Source organism: Gracilinanus agilis, chromosome 3, assembly GCF_016433145.1.
Source record: "Gracilinanus agilis isolate LMUSP501 chromosome 3, AgileGrace, whole genome shotgun sequence".
Taxonomy (NCBI): Eukaryota; Metazoa; Chordata; class Mammalia; order Didelphimorphia; family Didelphidae; genus Gracilinanus; species Gracilinanus agilis.
In genome coordinates this window covers 93,282,922-93,305,706 of record NC_058132.1, presented here as the reverse complement: position 1 = coordinate 93,305,706, position 22,785 = coordinate 93,282,922, and the positions used below count along the sequence as shown (strand labels likewise).

At 37.7% G+C, this 22,785-nt stretch overlaps 1 protein-coding gene across 1 annotated transcript in view; it reads left to right on the top strand.

Annotated features, from left to right (window-relative positions):
* FCHSD2 (FCH and double SH3 domains 2) overlaps window positions 1-22,785 on the top strand; it is a 336,543-nt gene that overhangs the window by 168,768 nt on the left and 144,990 nt on the right. Inside the window, exons 6-8 of the mRNA XM_044668112.1 lie at window positions 15,663-15,796; window positions 16,592-16,646; window positions 21,567-21,695. Of these exons, the coding sequence (XP_044524047.1) occupies window positions 15,663-15,796; window positions 16,592-16,646; window positions 21,567-21,695 (318 nt within the window). The remainder of the gene's footprint in view (window positions 1-15,662; window positions 15,797-16,591; window positions 16,647-21,566; window positions 21,696-22,785) is intronic.

Genomic DNA, 22,785 nt, shown 5'->3' with positions numbered 1-22,785 from the left:
AGGAAATAAGTTCTCTTTCTTTTCTTTTTAAAATTCCTTACCTTCTGCATTAGCATTGATATCAAATGTCAGTTTCAGGGCAGAAGATCAGGAAGGACTAGGCAGTTGGATTTAAGTGACTTGCCCAGGGTCACACAGCTAGGAAGGGTCTGAGGCCAGATTTGAACCAAGGTCTTCCTATGTCCGAGACCTGGCTCTCTATCCACAAAGCCACTTAAGTGCCCCTATAATAACTTTTAACATAACAAATATGTTTTGGCCAAACATATTACCCTAAAATAGTATCCTAAAACTTAAGAATCCTGAATTTGAGAAGTGGATAAATGTTTTCATATGTGTAAGTGGAAATTTTATATTCTTTAGATTTTATCTCCCAGAATTCTTAGCTTGCTTAGTTAAGCTTAGCTTAACTCCCCTTTTCTTTTCTGTTTACGTGAGTCTTTTATGTGATTGTATATAATTTTGGGGTAATGCCCTCTCACTCTGTCTTCCATGTGAGTGGTGGGTGCTCCTTGTGTTCTCTAGCTCTGTAGTTTAATATTAATAAATTTTTATAAATATTATACTTTATTGAATATTAATTTTAAAATCTACACATGTGGTTGACACAGGAATCAAAAAACATTTATTGGGTGATTCTTAACGTGTCTGAAATGTGATCCATGCTAGGGATACAAAAATTTTATTTTAAAAAGTAATGATCCTATCCTTAAATGAACTAACATTCTTTTTTTTTTTTAATGTATTTATTTAATTTAGAATATTTTTCCATGGTTACATGATTCATGTTTTTTACCTCCCCTTCTCCTTCCCCCCTCCCATAGCCAATGAGTAATTCCACTGGGTTTTACATGTGTCATTGATCAAGACCTATTTCCATATTATTAATATTTGCAATAGAGTGATCATTTAGAGTCAGATCCCCAATCATATCCCCATTGAACCAAGTGATCAAGCAGATGTTTTTCTTCTGTGTTTCTACTCACACAGAAGAACTTACATTCTAACAGAAGAAGAGAACACATACAGAGGTGACAGCTAGAAGGGGGCCTGGGATACAGGTGGTAGAAGAGCGAGGAATAGAGAGTCTGGTCTCAGACCTAAGGAAGGCTGACTCCCCCAAGTGACTTCTTAGACATTTTCTACTTCAGACTTTATTTATTTTTTTTAAATTTTCAACCCTTAACTTCTGTGTATTGACTTATAGGTGGAAGAGTGGTAAGGGTAGGCAATGGGGGTCAAGTGACTTGCCCAGGGTCACACAGCTGGGAAGTGTCTGAGGCCGGATTTGAACCTAGGACCTCCTGTCTCTAGGCCTGGCTCTCAATCCACTGAGCTACCCAGCTGCCCCTTCAGACTTTATTTTATTTGGAATCATGGTAGAAAGAGCCTGGGCTTTGGAGTCAGGGGTGGGCCTGGCAGTTCTCTGTCAGTTTTGTTTCCTTGCCTCTGGAATGAAGTTAATAATGTTTGCATTGTCTGCTTCTCAATGATGGTTGTTTGGGAAACACTTGGTGAATTAATAGCCATTGCATAGATATGAGAAGTTGCCACGTAAAAATTACCATCCAGGTGGAATAGATGGTAAATTATGTTTTATTTGGTAACTCTAGGCCTGGCTCACTATCCACTGAAGCATCTAGTTGCCTAGAACTTAAGTTTTTAAAGAAAGGATAAGATATATATAGAGAGGAGTAACAACTAGGAAAGAGAATTTTCTCCTGGAAAACTGGTAAAGGGAGGAAGGAAAAAGAAGGGTAGGTGGTAAATTGAGAAGACCTAAGTTCAAACCAGCCTTGGGCACTACTAGCTGTGAGATTTTGGGGAAGTCATTTGACCTTGTTTGCTTCTCTTTCCTCATCTATAAAATGAACTGCACAAGGAAATGGCAAACCACTCTCATATCTTTGTCAAGAAAATTCCAAATGAGGTCATGAAGAGTTGGACTTGACTCAACTGGCTAAACAACAACTTTACCTTTTATTCTTTCTAAATAAGCTCCATGGTAGTCCCCTTATCCTCCCCACCTCCAATTTAAAGTATAAGATGTGTTGACTGAGCTACATATCTTATTTCAGGTACAATTCAGTTCAGTAAAGGAACAATTGTGCTTAACTGTTGAGCGTTACCATTTCAGTGCTCAAAAGCTTCAAATATGTACAATAGTACATAAATAGGCAGCCTAATTAGCATTGTCTAAGAAGAAGGATAATTACTGTTTGGGGAGAGCTGATTAGAATTTTAGCTAATTTTTTTAAGTTAAAGTAATAATAACTTGCATTCATAGGGTTTGCAAAGTACTTTATATCTGTTATCTCATTTGATTCTCATAACAACCCTGGGAGGTCCGCATCATTGTCTCCATTTTACAGATAAAGAAACTGAAGTAGTTAACTTTTAGGGATAATATTTCAACTAAGTTTCAGTGTTTTGATACTACATGTAAGAGAGCATTTAATGATGTACAATGTACCAAAACCTTTCAGTTTTAAGCTTTGGTAGCTAAAATAAGCTTTAATAACTGAAATCTGAATTAAGATTTTGGAACAAAGAAGTTTGTTGGGTTTTTTTTTCCTAAGAGGTCCCACTGGCATAGTTGGAAAAGAGTCAGAATGATCCATTCGCTTTCTAGGAAGTTGTTTTCCCTTCTCTGAGACTGTTTCCTCCTTTGTAAAAATTACATAATACTTGCTCTACCTCCTTCTTAAGTTTTTTTGTGTTATAGAATACTTTATTTTAATTTAAAATTTTAAGCTATTTTACATAAATTATATAAATTTTTATTTATATTATTTTTAATCCTCTAAAAATTGGAGTCAGTAGTAATAATATTCACCAATGTTTATTTCTATACAATGAAAGCCGTAGTACTCTATTTTTTTAATTGGGTACTTTATTTAATTTTCATTTCCCTTGAAGTACTCATCCTACATTAGAAAACAATTGATTCTGTTTGGGAGTATTGGACCAGGACATGACCTAGGTTCAGTACTCACCTCTACCACTGAATCATACTGCATCCTTGGGAGCAATATTTTCTGGAGCTCAGCAATTACATCGAGCTTTGGGTGCAATGGACTGACTGCCAGAGAGGATTGAGACATCCATCACTAAAGATCTTTGTGGGACTGCTGGATAGTCATGCTGTAAAGAGATCACAGATTCAGAGCTGGAAGGAACTAAAGAGTTGGCATTTGACCCAACTGCCTCAAATTTCAGATGAGGGAACTGAGATGCACAGAAGTTAAATGACTTACCAAGGGGTTACCCAGTTAATAAATAGCAGTTAGAATTCAAACCCCAATCATCTGAATCTAATTCTCTTGCTTCTAATATTTTTCTTCTCAGGAGATTTTATTCCTCAAATAAAGATTAAGCTTGGTGACTGACTTAAGATGGCCCCCTCTGGCCCTTTCATTCTATTGTTTTGCCATTTGTTCTGAACACCTATTTGTACAACTTATACTTTCCTCAAATTTTCCCTTTTCCAAATAAATACAGTGAAGAAACATATTGTTGTCAGAATGATGAGTTCATAGAAAAATATGAATATGGGATGTTGAGTGACAAACCAATAATAGTGTAACTTCCTGGATCCAAATGTTCTGTTGATACAGAGTTGGGTAGAGTGGAGTGAGGAGATCCTAATTTTCTGATTGATGAAATTTTAAAGCAAGGTAGAAGTCATTTAGTGAAAATCCCCACCACCATCCCCTCCCCCTAAGTTCAGAGACTGTCATAAAGTTCAAGAGAAATTTTATCTTTTTGAGTTTTTTCCCCCATGGCCTTAAATATTATCCACATTGTATTTAATGGGCCAAATGGAACACGTTCACCTGAAATGAAGGTGAACGTTCAAAAATCTCTAGTGTCATAAGGAAAATAGCACAAGTTTTTATGATTTTCAAAGCTGTTTTCCTAAGTCACCCCTTCAGGATAGATAATGAACATTTTACAAATGTACAAACTGAGGCTTAAACTTGAGGGGAAGGCTTTTGCTTTGTTTCTATCATTAGTTAAGGTTGGACCTTTTCCTTGAGCTGTGTCTTCCATGTTAGTACCAGCTTCGAAGGAGCTTTTTCTGTTGTGGAGCTCCTGAAGTTTAGACTGCTTGGCTGAGCACACACTTGATCTTGTAGCTTAGACTAAGAGCCTTAGAAGTGGCTCTGGGCAACTTGAGTGGGGACCAGGCTCTCCCTGGAGAGGCACCAAGTAAATGGCTGCTTCTAATTATGCAAAGTGATAATGTCATTAGGGATATGGAAACACATTTTCATTAAAGTTGTACCATTTTTAATAGAGATGCTAATAATCTCTCTTTTTTAAAAAACCCTTAACTGCTGTGTATTGATTCCAAGGCAGAAGCGTAGTAAGAGCTAGGCAATGGGGGTTAAGTGACTTGCCCAGGGTCACACAGCCGGGAAGTATCTGGGGCCAGATTTGAAACTAGGACCTCCCATCTCTAGGTTTTTCTCTCAATCCACTGAGCCACCCAGCTCCCCCCCAATAATCTCTTTTTAAGTGTATGTGACTCTAACATGAAATAGCAATGCCTTTATTTTTTCCTTATTTATATGACATTACAAGTTTGGTCAACAAAGACATGGAATTTCCCAGAGACCATCCTCATTTCTGGGCTCTTCTCCCATCTTCAGACAATCTGATTCCATTGACTTTCGAGGCACTGTGTAAAACCTCCCTCTACTTCATCCCTCTCTAGTATTCCCTGTGGCCGTACCAATATGAAATGATGCCTCCAAGTGACTAGGAACTCTTCTAGCTGAGCTACAGGGGCCCATTTTCCTTAAGGCTGCTCTCTCTCTCTCTCTCTCTCTCTCTCTCTCTCTCTCTCTCTCTCTCTCTCTCTCTCTCTAATAGCAGTATTAGACTGATTGCTAGGCACTAAATAAAACCTTTCTTCTTCCCCTACTTAGCCAGGGATTTTGGTGGGGGAAAAGTAGATGTAAATAAAAGAATGAACCAAAGCATAAAACAAACACTTCACTTGAGTGGAGCCATAGTCTCCCATCTGACTCCGCCACCATAACCTTGGTCTTACTTTTGGTCTTCTCTGAGTCTGGGTCTGTTAATCCTAGATTCCCACACAACCTTGCATATACATTAGTCTTGTACTTTCCACAAGACCCATTTCTCAAGGGATAGGATATCACAAAGTAGGCTCAGTTGGACCATAATTCACATTACTGGTACTAGTCTAGATCTGATTTTAGTTTTTATCACTAGTTAGTTCCCCAGTTGCAGCATATGGTTTGGGGGTGGAGGGCAAGTGGGCAACATAGACCATGACTTTAAATTAACACTGGCCTTTGTGAACCCCTCCACGCACAACACAATAAGGACAAAGAGGGGAATCCCAGAAGCTAGATGGCTCCTAGCTTGTATTTGCCCCCTGTATTTACTCCACTGACTTTCAGCACACATTCTGGTAGACATAGATCAGTTTATTCCAAGAAAGGCGCCCAATAGCCTGGCAGAATTGTCAGTGCAATTAACAGCCACTTAATTCAGCTGTTTCCTGTAGCTCTGGCTTTGTAAGGAGCATATCAAACCCGTTCCCTTTTGGGTCCTAGGACTATATGCCTTTTCTTCTGGTGGGACCTTGTCTTTCCTACATTACTGACTTCTGAGTATTGACAAGGTATAGGGCAAGTTCAGCATCTCTACCTAGTGAGATATTCAACCTAATCTGGACCTGGTGCACAGGCACCATTGAAGTATCCTAAGCCAAGCCAGCCCTTTGTATGTTTGTCTTCCCCTTCTTCCTTCTGATCAGCATTCACTTATTAGTTTAGAAGCTTCTTGCAGCTAGAATCAGACATTAATGGACATTTTTCTCATTTCTAGCATTCATTTCAGTTCTCTACACACAATACTTCAAACATATTGACCAAATTGTGCATAATTGAATTCCTTTCCAGTTTCAGAAAGTTAGTCCTGATTCTGCATCTCACCAAGTATTTGCTCTCAGGTGGAACTTTAATACTTCTTTATCTAGTCCCAGACCTAAAGGATTAATGTCCACCAGTGTTATTATTTGGTCCCTCATTTTGCTCATGGAAAAACTGAAGCCCATAGAGAAATGAATTGCCCTCAGTCACACAGCCACCAAGGGACAGGCCCAGGTCTTCTAACTGACCCAAAGTCTAGTTCTCTTTCTGTGACCCAGTGCTGCTGCCTCCCTTTCTCCTCTGCATTCATCTCTCATCCCTGCTACCCTGCCTTGTTCACTTTCTCTCCCTACCTTCTATACCATTCTCAGTGCTTCTCTTTGCCCCTTTCTTTTTTTACTCATCTCAATTTATCAGAAGTGTTTTATTTTTCCTTTTGGCCTGGATCATTAGAGGCCAAAGCAACCGAACACTCAAGGTGGACAATATATCCCAGGTACTACCCAGTGTTCCCTTACACTGTGATCCTTAGTTTGGGCAAGAAGGATGAAGCTGGTAGAAGGACCAGTAATTGAACTGTTAATGTCCAATAGCTTTGCAGATTGCAATTTCAGTCTAGTGGTACAATTGGAAACCAGACTGTAATGTTTTGAGAAGTGAGTGAATAGTAAGAAACTGGATGTATTAAGTATCACTAGCATTTTCTGGTTGTTAGGCTATGAAAGAAGCAAAAGTATATGATCCCTTTAAGGGATAGCAGAGTCAAGTAAAGGGTGGTGGTGGTGGTGGTGGTGGTGGTGGTGGTGGTGGTAGTAGTAGTAGTAGTAGTAGTAGTAGTAGTAGTAGTAGTAGTAGTAGTAGTAGTAGTAGTAGTAGTAGTATGGAGGAGGCCTGGAGCTGGTAGGTAGCATAGAAAGAATGAGAAAGACAAATGAAGAATTGTAGGATTTAAAACTCTAAAGGACCTAGAATATCCTTTAGTATAATTCATTTATTTCAGAGAGAAGGAAAGTGAAGACTAGTTACTAACAGCTAGGATTTGAACTTGAGCCTTCTGTCTTCAGATTTGCTTAAACTATAGTATGTTGTCTGTCTTGGCTCTTGCATTTTATACTACTCTTTGCTATATTTTTTTAAATATCAAAACTATAAGTACAATATGATATGACTCTCATGGGTTTTTCCTCCTCTGTTGGTTTCATGTATCTCTGTACTGTCATTCCCCCCCCCCCCCCCCCCAAATGTACCACCTTAAAGTTCCATATTAAACCTTGTTCTTTTTTTTTGAAGAATTATTTCTCCAAAACATTGATGAGTATTAGTATTAAAAGATACTCAACTTCAAGGTACCCATTATCCCATTTGAAGGGTCTTCTACAAAGATATTTAAAACCCTTCACAATAGGACTCCAGCCTATCTTCTTGATCCTACCCTAGATAGCTACCAATCCCTACCCCAGGTAGTCTTCAGTCCAGAGTTCCATCTCCCTTTTCCAGACCTTTGCATAGACTGTACCCCATCTTTGGAACATGCATCTTTCTTTTCCTCTACCTCTTAAAATCTCTAGCTTTCTTCAAGGCCCAGGTCAAATGCCACTTCCTACATTTAGACATTTACCGTTCCTCGCAACTAATAGAACCTCTCCCTCTCTCCCTCCTTCACAATTGCCTTTTCTCTATTCTGTGTATTTATTATATTTCCTTATTTACATACATGATGTCTCTTCCAGTGGAAAATGACAGTGAACCTAACAAAACCTTCCATTTGATTCTTTCCTAATCTCCCCCAACCACCCTGTTCTCCAAGAACCTAATGTTGATTTGTATTTATTCTGTATATATTTATATGTGTACTTGTTTTCTCCTTCCCATAAAATGAAAGCTGTTTGTGAATCAAAATTGGTTCATTATTTGTATCACCAGCACCAACCACAGTACCCGATACACACTGTATCTTAATGCCTGATGCTTGATTATTTGATTTAAATTTTGTATCTTTACCAGTATAGACATGGAGCTAATGCTTAATGTGTTTGTTAAATTGGTGTGTGTGTGTGTGTGTGTGTGTGTGTGTGTGTGTGAGAGAGAGAGAGAGAAAGAGAGAGAGAGAGAGAGAGAGAGAGAGAGAGAGAGAGAGAGAGTGTCAGCGCCCCCTTCTAGACCTCGAACTCCATGAGGGCAAGGACAAATGTCTATTTCCTTCCAAGTACCTAATTCATCATACTGCCCACAGTAAGCATTTGATGTTGAATTGAATTGACTAGAAGCCAGAAAATGCTTAAAATTTGTATTATGTAAGTGCCTTTGTTAACTCAACATAGAATTTCCTTTAAATAAATAGTTTTTCCCATTCTACAGAATACAAATATCTGTTCAAAAGGGAAGAGCTCAATTTAATTTAGTAAACATTTATTTAGCCTCTTTTAGAGGCAGTGCCCAATCTTTAGTACTGAGGGATAAAAAGATGCCTGTAACAAGTCCATCCCCCAAGAAGCTTATAATCCATGGAATTGGAGGTGAACATACAAAAATAAGTAGGTGTCAAGCCAAAGTATTATAAAAAACAAGGGCAAGATCACTTTCATCTTTGGGCAGTGAGGGCTTCAGAGAGTTACTGGATCCTAAAGGCAGATTTCAACAGACAGATATTTTTGGGGAGAGGGATCCAATTCTAGACCAATAGAGTGGTAGAAGACCTTCTAAGTCCAAGGTTTTATCAGCCTTCTCTTGCCCTCACTAATGTAATTAATACGTTTTAAACTCAATTCAGGTCTCCCTTTGCCCATATTAAGCTACCAATTGTATAATTTCTCTAATGAGTGCATAGTTTTTTTTCTAGCCTTAGGATTGCTTGGAAAATGGGGCTGCATTGTACATGTAAAATTTATATCAGATTGATTACTATTTCAGGGAGGGAGAAAGAGAAGGTAGAAAGGAGGGAAAGAATTTAGAACTCAAAATTTTAAAGAAAATGAATAGGAGGCAGCTGGGTAACTCAGTGGATTGAAAGCCTGGCTTAGAGATGAAATGCCCTGGTTTCAAATCTGGCCTCAGTCACTTCCTAGCTGTGTGACCCAGGGCATGTCATTTATCCCATTGCCTAGCTCTTACCGCTCTTCTGTCCTAGAACCAATACACAGTATTAATTCTAAGGCAGGAGGGAGGGAGGGAGGGAGAGAGAGAGAGAGAATAGTTTAAAATTGTTTTAGTAGTAAGTTAGATGGCTCAGTGGATAGAGAGCCAGGCCTAGAAATGGGAGGTGCCACACTCATATCTGACTTTAGATACTTCCTAGCTGTGTGACCCTGGGCAAGTCACTCAATTTCAATTGCCTATCTCTTACTGCTCTTCTGCCTTGGAACAGATTCAAGAAAGAAGGTAAGGTTATGGGGTTTTAAATTTTGTTTTTACATGTAAAATATTATTTAGAATACAACAACTAAACATTAAGTGTCCACACTAGATTATCATGATGACCCTATATAAGGTTTTATAACAGTTGGGAATAGTAGGTGTTTTCATGACTTAGGGGTCAATCACTTCTTTATTAAGTACCTGCTATGTGCTCAGAGCTGCAGTTGGCCCCAGGAATACAAAGATAAAAACAAAACAGTCCCAGGTCTAAAGAGGCTTAAATTCTATCAGGGAGACAACATGTACCTATACAAGTATATACAAATGTAACATCAACAGTGCTTCCATTACAATTATGGATATTTGTTATTCAATCTTTCAGACACTTTGGAATCATAAGCAGTGACTGTTAATAGCTATTCCTTTAGGAATTTATGTGTTTTAGCTTTGATCTTTGAGAAATTTATGAAGAGATAAAAACTTTTAATTGTAACCTTAAAGAGTTTGAGTTTTATGCCCCTGACTTCTTGCCAGAGAGTAATGAATTTAAAAATAATAAGAGACATACATTTTCAGACATGACCAATGTGGGGATTTGTTTTTGCTGAATTTTTCATCTATTTATTGAATTTGTGTCAGGCCCCACTGCCCCCTCTTCCTCATTTCCCCTTCTTATTTGCTCTATTTGGGGGAGAGAGGCAAGAAGAGAACGGTGAGAGAGTTTTGAGTTTTAACTGTCACCTGAAAAGAGTTTAACTGAAAAAGGAAAGTTAGAAATAAGGGATACATAACAACAATAAATGTCTTTTTAGAAGGAAGTGGACTTAGGATCCATTGAAGAAGGAGATAAACATACAAATAAATATGATGCAAAGGAGAATAAGATTGTTGTAAAATAGAGATCTTCTTTGGACATGAAGCTTAGAAGATTTCATAAAGGTGAGACCTTGAAGGAGGATCATCAACAGTTGGAAATATTTCTCTGGGAGTGGAGCAAAAATTGAGCAAAGGGATATTATTTATTAATTGGTAGATTACACTTTTTTTTTAAGGCTGTAAATGTTCAAGAAGAAGGCAACACCATAGTTTGCCTCAATGATTGAGAGGATTTGGTTATGAATTTACTATCAGGGAAGAGAAGGCTGACACCAGAGTGCTCTTCTGTTTACAAACTGTATCTTGGTAACAACTTCTGTAGAGATCCATAGAAATAAATGCAATTTTCCTGATGAGACTTTTATCAAATCTATTTATAGAATTGAATTGTTAGCAAATTTACTTAGACCTGTGCTTCCTGTATAAAACAAATTAATGAATGAATGAAAGACTTGTCCCCAGAGAGAGTTTCAGCCAGAATATGGTTATAAAGATAATGTTCTTTCAGTTTAGAGCTTATGAAACTTTAACATAGACTGGAATCCTCAAGCTGCATCTGAACCACCCTGCCTGTTGTACCTGCTTGGCAAGTTGAGATCTGAAACCTACTTAGGATCTACTCTTTCACTGTTTGCATATCGTGACAGATATACTTGTCTGTGACAACTTGGAATTCTTGGCAAAATAATTATTTATTAAGTAGTTAGTATATATAAATATAGATACCTATACCTTGTCTTTCCTATTAGGATGTATGTGCCTTGAAAGCAGGAAGTAGTTTTGTTTTTTTGTGTTTTTACATTTATTTGTATTCTCAGTGCTTAGCACAATGCCTAGAACATAGCAATAAATGCTTTACTATCATATACTATATCCTACTTCATTCCCAGGGAGAGGGTGGTAGAAGCAACCCAGACCCTGCCCTCAAGCAGCTTATAATATTGAGGAGATTTGTGACATTTACATAAATAAGTGTAATATGAGACAAAATATAATGAGACTGAAGAGAACTCTAGATTAGGTACTCCAGGAAAATTAAGAAGAAAGAAGAACAGTACTAGTTGGGAGGAGGGGATCAAAGAATGCTTCATGGAGTAGGATGGTTTTCAACAAAAAGGAATGGAACATGCAGAAGGTGATATGCTTCCCTTAAACACAGGAACAAAGCCTGAGATCTTAACCTATAAACAACATTTCTTTTGTCCCTTTGTTGTAGGCATTTTGGCCAGAAGATTCCCCCTAGGATCCACCCCTCCATTGTCCCTTTGACTCAAGGCTCTACCCTATCTAGTCCATCCACACAGCTGATCAAATGACTTTTCTGTAGCACCCATCTGACCATATCACTTCTTAGTTCCGTATAAAGTCAAGTCCTTTTGCATTTTGTATTAAATATAACTCTGCTTAGCATTTAAAGTTCATACAACTTGTCTTCAGCTTACCTTTTATTGCTTTATTATCCATTACTCTACCTCATGATCTATCTATGGTCCAGCCAAACTGGTCTTCTTGCTATTCTTCACACATGGCATTTCATCTCTTCTCTTCATGCATTTGCCCTGCCTACCCTTCTTTATCTCTACCTCTTAGAATTGTTCTTTTATCCTTCAAAATTACCTTTTCCTTTATGTTTACTTATATGCATGTATGTTATCTTCCTGATTAAATGTAAAATCTTTGAGGGCAGGGTCTGTATTATTTTTGTCTTTGTGTGCTTAGTACTCACCAGTGTCTGGCACAGTTGGCACATAATAGTGATTAATTGTTCAATGATTGTCAGACCGATGCATATAAAAGAAACTGTTATATAATAAAGATATGCTAAAAGAGATATGATAACATTTTACACATGAAGGGTGATAGTGTATTAGCTGAGCATGGAAAATTTTACCTGTCAGATTTGTGGATGACCAAACAAGAGACATAGAAGATCATGAGAGGTAAAGTGGATAATTAAAAATGTTTTGCACAAGCAAAATCAGTATAACCAAAAATAGAAAAAAAGCATGAAAGTGGAGAGAAAACTTTTATAGCAAGTTTCTCTAATAAAAGACCTCATTTCTGAGCCAGATTTATTTTATTTTTATTTTTCTAATTAATTAATTGATTGATTGATTAATTTGGGGTGTTTGCCCATGGTTACATGGATCATGTTCTTTCCTTCCCCTCTTTCTTCCCCCGCTCCTGGAGTTGATGAGCAATTCAACTGGGTTATACATATATCATTGTTCAAAGCCTATTTCCATAGTATTAATATTTGCACTAGGGTGATCTTTTAGAGTGTACATCCCCAATCATATCTCCATCAACCCATGTGATCAATCATGTTTTTCTTCTGTATTTCTGCTCCCACAGTTCTTTCTCTAGTTGTGGATAGCATTCTTTCTCATAAGTCCCTCAGAATTGACCTGGGTCATTGCATTGCTGCTAGTAGAGAAGTCCATTACATTTTATTGTGCCATAATGTATCAGTCTCTGTGTACAATGTTCTCCTGGTTCTGCTCCTTTCACTCTGCATCAATTCCTGGAGGTCATTCCAGTTCACATAGAATTCCTCCAGTTCTTTATTCCTTTGAGCCCAATAGTATTCCATCACCATCAGATACCACAGTTTGTTCAGCCATTCCCCAGTCAATGGACACCTTCTTGTACCTCCTTGTTTTCCAGTTTTTTGCCACTACAGAGAGTACAGCTAGATATATCTTTGTACAAGTATTTTTCCTCATTATCTCTTTGGGATATAAACCCAGCAGTAGTATGGCTGGATCATAGGGCAGGATGTCTTTTAATGCCCTTTGGGCATAGTTCCAAATTGCCCTCGAAAATGGTTGGATCAATTCACAACTCCACTAGCAATGTATTAGTGTCCCAATTTTGCCACATCCCCTCCAACACTTATCACTTTCCTATGCTGTCATATTGGCCAATCTGCTAAGCGTGAGGTGATACCTCAGGCTTGTTTTGATTTTCTGAGCCAGATTTATAAAAATAAAAGCCATTCATCAGTCGATAAATGGTCAACGGCTATGAACAAGAAGTTTTCAAAAGAAATAAAAAGCAATCAGTGATCATATGGAAAAATGCTCCAAATCACTATCCATTAAGAAATGCAAATTAAAACAGTTCTCAGGTACCTTCTCACACCTATCAGTTTGGATAATATTACCGAAAAGGAAAGTGACAAATGCTAGAAGGGATGGAAAAATACTAATGAAAAAATGGGAAAACACCAGTGCACTATTGATGGAGTTGTGAACTGGTCTGATAGTTATTCCGGAAAACAATATGGATCTACATTTGATGAAAAGGGGGAATTTGGAGATGATGTGGGAAAATTGGGACACCAATACACTATTTGTGGAACTGCACTGATACAATTCAGGAGAACAATCTCGAACCATAGCCAAAGGGTCATAAAACTACGCATACCTTTTGATCCAGGAATACCACTATTGCTTCTATATCCCAAAGGGATCAAAAATAGTGGGGAAGGACCTAACTTGTACAAAATCTTCAAAGCAGCTCTTTTTGTAATGGCAAAGAATTGTAAAATGAAGGGATATCTACCAATTGGGGAATGGTTTGACAAATTGTAAAATATGTTTGTAATGGAATATTATTGTGCTGTAAGAAGTAGAGAACAGGATGAGTTCAGAAACACCTGAAAAGACTTATATGAAGTGATGTAACATGAAGTGAGCCAAACCAGAGAACACTGCATACAGTAATAAATAGTGTATGATGATCAACTATGAAAGACTAAACTATTATCAGCAACACAACGTACCAAGATAACCTGAAGGGACTCCTCATGAAAAATGCTATGCACAGCTGAAGAAAGAGCTGTCAGAGTCTGACTTAAAGCATTCCATTTTTTACTTGATTTCCTTCTTGGCATGAGAAATATGGAAATATGTATTGCATGAAAGCACTGGCATAAGCTATATCAGACTATTTACTACTTTGGGGAAGGCAAGGATGGAGATTTATAGAGAATATGAATTGCAAAATGTCAGATAACAAATGTTTAAAATTGTTTCTATATGTAATTGAAAGCAATTTTTTAAAGCTAAAAAAGTATTTAAATAAATATTGGAATGGAAAAGTAGTGCACCTCTAGTATAAAGCTCTAGATCCTAACCCAAACTCTTCCATTTATTGACAATGAGACTAGGAAGGCATCATTTAATGACCCAGCTGATTTGTCTGTAAAATGAAGGACTTGGACTAGGTAATGACAAAGGGCTCTCCTATTTCTAATATTTTGCATTTTGGGGGGGAAAAAGTAAAGAAATGGCAACAGAATTTGTTGGGGTTTTTTGAGAAGCAGGGAAGGTTGAATAAAAAACTATGGATAATCATTTGAACCTAGGTTTTTTGCCTCAAAATTCAGTGTTCTTTCTTCTATAATATGCTGGCTTTTAAACTTAAGAAATTGAGCTCTCTTATTTTAAATATGAGCACTCTAACTCCTAGAGTGAGACAACTAGGTGGCAGAGTGCCCAGCCTGGTTCAAATCAGGCCTCAGACACTTACTAGCTGTTTGACACTGGACAAGTCACTTAACCGCTGCCTGCCTGAGTTCCTCATCTGTAAATGAGCTGGAGAAAGAAATGGAAACTACTCTTCTGTCTTTGCTAAGAAAACCCCAAATGGGATTACAAAAAGTTGGACACCTCAAAAATGACTGAACAACAAAGCCCGGAGAGGTCAAATGATTTGTCAAAGGTTCTATCATAGAGTCTGAAGATGATCTGTCCTTTGACCCTATAAGTGCAATGCTTTTTCTACTGTACCAGTCCTTTCATCTTTGTCCAGTGTAGAATTGCCAATTTCTTTTCATTAGGCATATAATCAGGAAAAGGCATATGAGGTAAGAATGAAAAGAGGTAAGGAAGGAGAGAGACGGAGAGGGAAAGACACACAGGGAGAGAGATTGAGAGAGAACAGCTGAAATAATTGCTGCCATTCTTCCTTTCTTGCCTCCTGCTGGCATTGTAGGCATCTAAAAAGGAACAGGATCCCTTGGCTGTTGATCTCTTGCCAGCTTTAGTGTGGTGTCTGTCAGTTGCTCTCATCTTCCGCCACTTATCAAAGAAGAGAAGACAGGCACTCTTCTTTAAGGAAAGCCAAAAGTATTGATTACAATAGCACAGTACAGTGTGGTGGAAAGAATACTGCACCAAGAGTTAGGAGCTTTGGGCTTGGCTCCCCTCTCTGTCTCTAACTTGCTAAAAGACATTGACCAAATCACTTTACCTCTGGGTGTAATTTCATCATATATGAATGAAGAGATTTGACTTGGTAATCCTAAACTTCATTTCCATCCCCCAAAATCCATGAATATAGGTAAAATGTACATGTTAGCTATTATCAGGTTGTACATTGTATTTTGGCTGTTCAGAAGACCAAAAGGACTAGTGTGGTTTCAAAGTCTTCCTTGGAGGCACTGAGCCCATAGAGAGCTCATTTTGTTTGAAGTTGACTGCTATAATACTGATTATTTCACATTCTCTTTTGCAGTGTGTGGACCAGTTGACAAAGATCCAAACCGAATTACAAGAGACAGTGAAAGATTTAGCTAAAGGCAAAAAGAAGTACTTTGAGACAGAACAGATGGCTCACGCGGTCAGAGAAAAAGCTGACATTGAGGCCAAGTATGTGTTTCTGAAAAACTAATGCAAATCCATGTTATTGTTGAAAGTTTTGTTGCCTACTTTTATTATGAGATAAAGATTTACTTTTCTATTTCAATAGTTGTTTTGGGCTTTTATGGTGCCCTTTCCTTTTGGACTGACTTCTTCAAATGGGCAGTTTTTAGGAGAGATATTTACTAAGGGATCTTCTTATTTGAAATAGATTATTGAAAACATTCTGAGCAAGAGTGCCATAGTGTATAGACAGGGCTGACCTTGGAGTCAGAGAGACTTAAATTCAAGTCCTGACTCTGACATATACTGGCTGCATCACAACAGTCACAGGACATTTAACCTATTGTTGTTTCTAGGCAATACTCTGAAGTTACAAAAGAGTTCTTAGTTTTGCATCAATAGAGGGAGTTTCCACTGGGGATGCCCTATACTAGTGAAATTTCAGGTCTGTCCCGCCTCCCACCCCATCTTCATCCTCATCCAAATTTACTGGTTAGCTTCCTACAGAAAGAGAATTCTTATTTATTTAGAATGTTGTAATAAATGAGGCCCAAGATCTGTTGAAGGGAGATTTTAAGACCATATGGATATCTATGTATGTTTGGGGATATATACACATACACGTGTCTATAAAAATGTATGTGTGTATACTTCCTAATACTTAAAAAAAAAAAGAACCCATTTCTAGATTGTATTGATTCAAATGGAAAATAATTTATGATTTTCTCTTTGAGTTCTTTTTTTCACATTTTAACAAATGCACGAAAATACTAATCTTTTCTTTTGATTTTTTTTCTATAGGTCCAAACTTAGTCTTTTTCAGTCAAGAATCAGTTTACAAAAGGCAAGTGTTAAGGTGAGCTTCTACAAACTTTTGCTACCAAATGGAAAGTCCTGTAGAGATACTAGAAGTTCAGTAATTAAATATTTTGTCCATCAAAAAGACCCAGACTCGGGAAGTTCCTCATCCACAGTACTCAGGGATTCAGAAGCCTTCTTCATCTGACTCTTAGCACTATTGATATTATCCCAAAGCAGTTTCAAAGAACTTGAACTTTTCCTGGGCTTTCTGATGAAAACTTGTTTGGCTGTATTTGCTGTAAAGTACAGCTCACTACTGCCTATTCCTGGGTTTGTATCTGTCCATATGTTTAGAGCTTGAAGGGACCTTAGAGATCTTCAAGGTCAGCTACCTAATTTTACAGATGAGGAACTGATACCCCAAGCATTGAAGTGACTACACATCTTGACAGTCTCTGCATTGATGTTCTGTCCCTATGCCATACTTCCTCTCAATGGTCTTTAGCCCTTTGTGGAGAGGTTGCCCAGGAGTACAGGGAAAAGAGTTTGTCTTTTCAGACAAGCCAGGAGCTCATGTGGCCTGCCAAGTACCTAGTAGATAAGAAGCTTTGCCTGATCAAAACAAAGTGGTTTATCTTTTATGGGAATCATAGAAATGGAAAAATATCCCATTTTTTTATGGGATTACTATATTAGGTGAAAAGAATAATGCTGAGTCCATAGGTATTTTTTTTTTTCGCAGAAGAAAAATATATAATTGATCACCTGGTTCGATGGGTATATTATAGGAGATTTTGGCTTTAAATGATCACTCTACTGCAAATATTAATAATATGGAAATAGATTTTGAACAATGATACATGTATAACCCAGTTGAATTGCTCAGAGATGGGGTAGGGAATAGAGGAAGGAAAGAACATGTATCATATAACCATGGAAAAATATTCTAAATTAATTAATTGAAAAATAAAAATCAAATAAAAAGAAGAACAGAAATAAATTTCCAATGACAGTTATCCCTTTGAGCTATCAGCCTACATATCTCCTCCCATTCTCTATTAAATTCTAGAAAGAGTAGTTTATACTTATTGCTGCAAATTCCTTACCACCCACTCACTCTTCAACTCATTACAGTCTGGCTTACCTGGCCATTCTACTGAAACTGCCCTCTTCAAGATCACCAGTGACTTTTTTTTTTTAACATTTATTAATATTCATTTTTAACATGGTTACATGATTCATGCTCCTACTTTCCCCTTCACCCCCCACACTCCCACACATGGCCGACGCACATTTCCACTGGTTTTGTCATGTGTCCTTGATCAAGACCTATTTCCAAATTGTTGGTAGTTGCATTGGTGTGGTACTTTCGAGTCCACACCCTCAATCATGTCCACCCCGACCCATGCGTTCAAGCAGTTGTTTTTCTTATATGTTTCCTCTCCTGCAGTCCTTCCTCTGAATATGGGTAGCGTCTTTACCATAAATCCCTCAGAGCTGTCTTGTATCATTGCATTGCTGCTGGTACAGGAGCCCATTACATTCGATTTTACCACAGTATATCAGTCTCTGTGTACAATGTTCTTCTGGTTCTGCTCCTTTCGCTCTGCATCAGTTCCTGGAGGTCTTTCCAGTTCACCTGGAACTCCTCCAGTTTATTATTCCTTTTAGCACAATAGTATTCCATCACCAGCATATACCACAGTTTGTTCAACCTATTCATGTCTCTTGCCCATTTATCAATTGGGGAATGGCTTGATTTTTTATACAATTGCTTTAACTCCTTGTATATTTGAGTAATTAGACCCCTGTCAGAGTTTTTCGTTATAAAGATTTTTTCCCAATTTGTTGTTTCCCTTCTGATTTTGACTACATTGTTTTTTGTTTGTACAAAAGCTTTTTAGTTTAATATGATCAAAACCATTTAATTTACATTTTGTAATTTTCTCTAACTCTTGCTTGGTTTTAAAGTCTTTCCTTTCCCAGAGATCTGACAAGTATACTATTCTGTGTTCACTTAACTTATTTATAGTTTCCCTCTTTATAGTCAAGTCATTCACCGATTATGAATTTATCTTGGTGCAGGATGTGAGATGTTGATCTAGACCTATTCTCTCCCATATTGTTTTCCAAATTTCCCAGCAGTTTTTGTCAAATAGTGGATTCATGTCCCAAAAGTTGGGCTCTTTGGGTTTATCATACACTGTCTTGCTGATGTCATTTATCCTCTCTGTCTCTCAGCCAGTACCATATTGTTTTGATGACTGCTGCTTTATAGTATAGTTTAATATCTGGTACTGCTAGGCCCCCTTCCTTCGCATTTTTTTTTCATTATTACCCTTGATATTCTTGATCTTTTGTTATTCCAAATGAAATTTGTTATAGTTTTTTCTAATTCATAGGTATTTTAGCAAAGCATTTGATTTTCATGGAATTTTCATTGAAAAGGTGAAGATGGAGCTACTAGGTAGCATAGTAGATAGAGTACCAGGCTTGGAGTCGAGATGACCTTGCATTGAATTTGAGCTAAAACACTTCCTGGCTGCGTCACCCTGGGCAAGTCATTTAACCCCAATTGCCTAGCCCTATTGCTCTTCTGTCTTTGAACTGATACTTAGTATTTATTCTAAGACAGAAAGTAAAGGGTTTTTTTCTTTATTTGTTTTTTTAATGAAAAATGAAGACTGTTTGGTGAGTTAGATAATAGATAAAAGTGGCTTGAGAACTAGTCAAGACTAAAGAAAACATCTCACTTGTTGATGGTTTGTTTTCAGCTTGGCAACAGGTCTCCAGTGGGTTATCCTGTTGTGTTTAACAACCTGTGCTGCTTAATATTTTTTATTAGTGACTTCAGTAAACGTAGTGACAGAATGATCATCACATTGGCAAATAGCACTGTGAAGGAGGAATAGCTAACACAATAAATGACCAAATCTGATTCTAAAAGGATCTTGACAAGCAAGAGTCTTGGGTTGAAAATAATGAAATTAAATTTATTAGTGATAAGAATAATGTTTTATATGTATGTTAAAATAATCAGCTTTATAAGTACAGGAATGCATGAGGCAACATTAGACCACATTTTATCTGAAAGAAGAGCTGAGTTTCAGTGAACTTCAAATTCAGTTAGAGCTAACAGTGTGATATGGCAGCCCAGAAAGCTAATGTGATTGCAGGCTGTGTTGAGAGGCTTTTGCCTAGGAATAAGAATGGAACAATTTTAGTTTCTTATCCTGGGCAGACCACATGGGGAATGTTGGGTCAGTTCTGGGCACTACAGTGTAAGTAGGACATTGGTATTCAAGAGAATATCCAGAGCCTTGTTTTTCTTTGATCTCAAAAGATAGAACAAGGAATAGTGGGTAGAAGGGACTTAGAGACAAACTTGGGATTGATGTCCAGAAAAACTTCCTAACCAGTAGGCACATTCCAGGTGACACGGGCTGCCTTGAGAAGCAGTGGGAGTCCCTTCACTGGAGCTCTTTAAACAAATGGATGTTGACTTGGTTGGTGAATTGTAGAAGATTTCTTTCTCAAGTCTCAGCTTGATTGGTGTCTGCTTAGGCCCCTTTTAACTATGACATTCTATGATTTCATATTAAAGACTTAGAACACAAAGTGGTCTAAGAGTCATCAAAATAATCTTTTGCTTTCTGTTCTCATCTAGAATATTTCTACTAAGTAATCATCTGTGTTTTGCCTGAATACCTCCAATGATGGGTAACCAGGGTGGTCTGTTCTATTTGTGAACAATTCATTTAAGGAAGCTTGTTTGTTTTATTGTCACAGAATTGACTTTTCCACAAAACCTCTGCTTCTCCTTCCTCTACTTGAACCTGGTACTGTTCTTTATGGCCAAGCAGAAAAAGTAGCTCTTCCCCATGGGTGCCCTTGAAATATTTGAAGACAGTAGTCATGCCTCATTAATCTTCCCTTTCACACCCTAACTATTCTTAGATCTTTCAAGATCTTCCAATGGCCTGATCTTTGATTTTCCACTCCCACTCCAGCCTCCCCACCTGCCCCCATTAATTGCTCTTCTACAAACCTGCTCCAATTTATCAATTTCCTCCCTCAGATGTGGTGCCCAGAACGGAGCCGTATGCCACAGATGTGGCCTGACTTCATCTGGTCTCACTAAGCACTTCACATATTCTAGTTTGTATAAAATTTTCTATACATCATATCTCTAACTTTTGAACTTTATGTAAGCTCCTGGAAGTTGATGATTATAACTTACTTATCTCTTTGTTATGCAGCACAGGCCCCAGAACAGAGCATATATCTTCTATATGTAAATGGTTAAATATACAAATATAATCATTTACAAGTTGAATGTTACTGATGTATTGCTAATATTGATGCATTGCTAATATGTTTATTTGAATTCCATTTCCATAATGCATATTTAATTGAGTATAAGCAAAGACATAAATATCTGTATGAAACAAGTTACTTAATTACTGTGCCTTCCATTACATGAGCATATATGTGAATGTCTTTTGGAAATCATTGGATCTCAAAGTACTTGATGGTATGCTACTGTACTTATTCATTGATCAACAATACCTGATAATTATTTGCAGTTACATCAAGAACACAGCTGAGGGAAGCTAGCTAGCTCAGTGGATAGAGCTCCAAGCCTGGAGTCATGAGTACCTTGGATTCAAACACTTCCTAACTGTGTGACACTGAGCAAGTCACTTGAGTCTGTTTGCCTAGTCCTTGCCCTTCTGCCTCAGAGTTGTTACTAAGACAAAAGTAAAGGTATTTAAAAAGGAGGGTGGAAGCCTGCTTCAGTAGACCCTCATAGCTTAGACATTCAGAAGCTAGGAGAATGAGAAGAGAAAGAAATGACTTACCTCACTGCTTTTTCTTGGTGGGGAGATGGGTGGAAATTTTACCATTATATATGAACCCTAGTCTGAGCCAACTTGTATTTTTTTTTTTTTTTTTGGTTTGTTTTCTATTTTAGTTAAAAGCCCGGCGGTCAGAGTATAATTCCAAAGCTACCCATGCCAGGAATGACTATCTTCTCACATTAGCTGCCGCTAATGCACACCAGGACCGTTACTATCAAACGGATTTAGTGAACATTATGAAGGTAATGTTTCTGCGATATCCTCACTCACCATATGTACTGGATGGTTTGGTTCACAAGAAGCTTCCTGTGGACTTTCCATTCCTCTATGGACTTTAGAAGCTCTAAGTATATAGTGTCTATATACTTAGTCTTTAGTGAAGCTCTAAGTAACCAAAAGTACTAGGTGTGGGTAGATAATCCCCAACTGAGTTCATGCGAACCTTTCACCTCCTGAATCCTATGATTGTTGAGTATGTTCCCTGGGGATTGGGGACATGGATTTTAGAGGCTCGGGTCCCAGAGATCCAGGTTGCTGGTATAGATGGAAGGAATAACAGATAAATGGTAAAATAGACTGGGGAGCTGCGGATGGGGTATTAAGCACTTTGCAAAATATAAAATGTTATATAAATGTTAGCTAATGTCATTAGCTGTTATTATTTCTTTGATGGATTGTCATTTTTATCTTTGATATTCCCGATTGCCTAGCACAGTGCCTTTTGCCTATACACTTGCTCCAAGTCCTGAGGTGCAAGAAGTTCATCGTAATTTTGTTGTTGCTTAATTGTTCCTACTAATTATTACTAATAGTAACTTATTATAGGATTGTTGTCATAAATCTTTGAGATAAAAATAATGCCATAAGTAGAATCTTTTTTAAAAGTTATTATATGGAGGGGGCAGCTGGGTGGTTCAGTGGATTGAGAGCCAGGCCTAGAGACAGGAGGTCCTGGTTTCAAATCTGGCCTCAGTCACCTCCTAGCTGTGTGCCCTGGGCAAGTCCCTTAACCCCCATTGCCTAGCCCTTACTGCTCTTCTGCCTTGGAACCAATACGTGGTATTGATTCTAAAACGGAAGGTAAGGTTTTTTGTGTTTTTTTTTTTTTTTCATGAAAGAAATACAAATGAGGAACATTGATGAAAGCAAATTCTTGCCCGTAAGTTAATAGACTTTTAGAATTGAGGAAGGGGAGCTTGAATCTTTTACTTTTCTCCTGTTTGATGAATCATGTTTCCTACATAAAAAGTACTGGGAGCTCTCTTAGTGGTTTTTTTATGTACTTTCAACAAAAATTTATGAATTAAGTAGTTCATATAGCATTGCATTTGG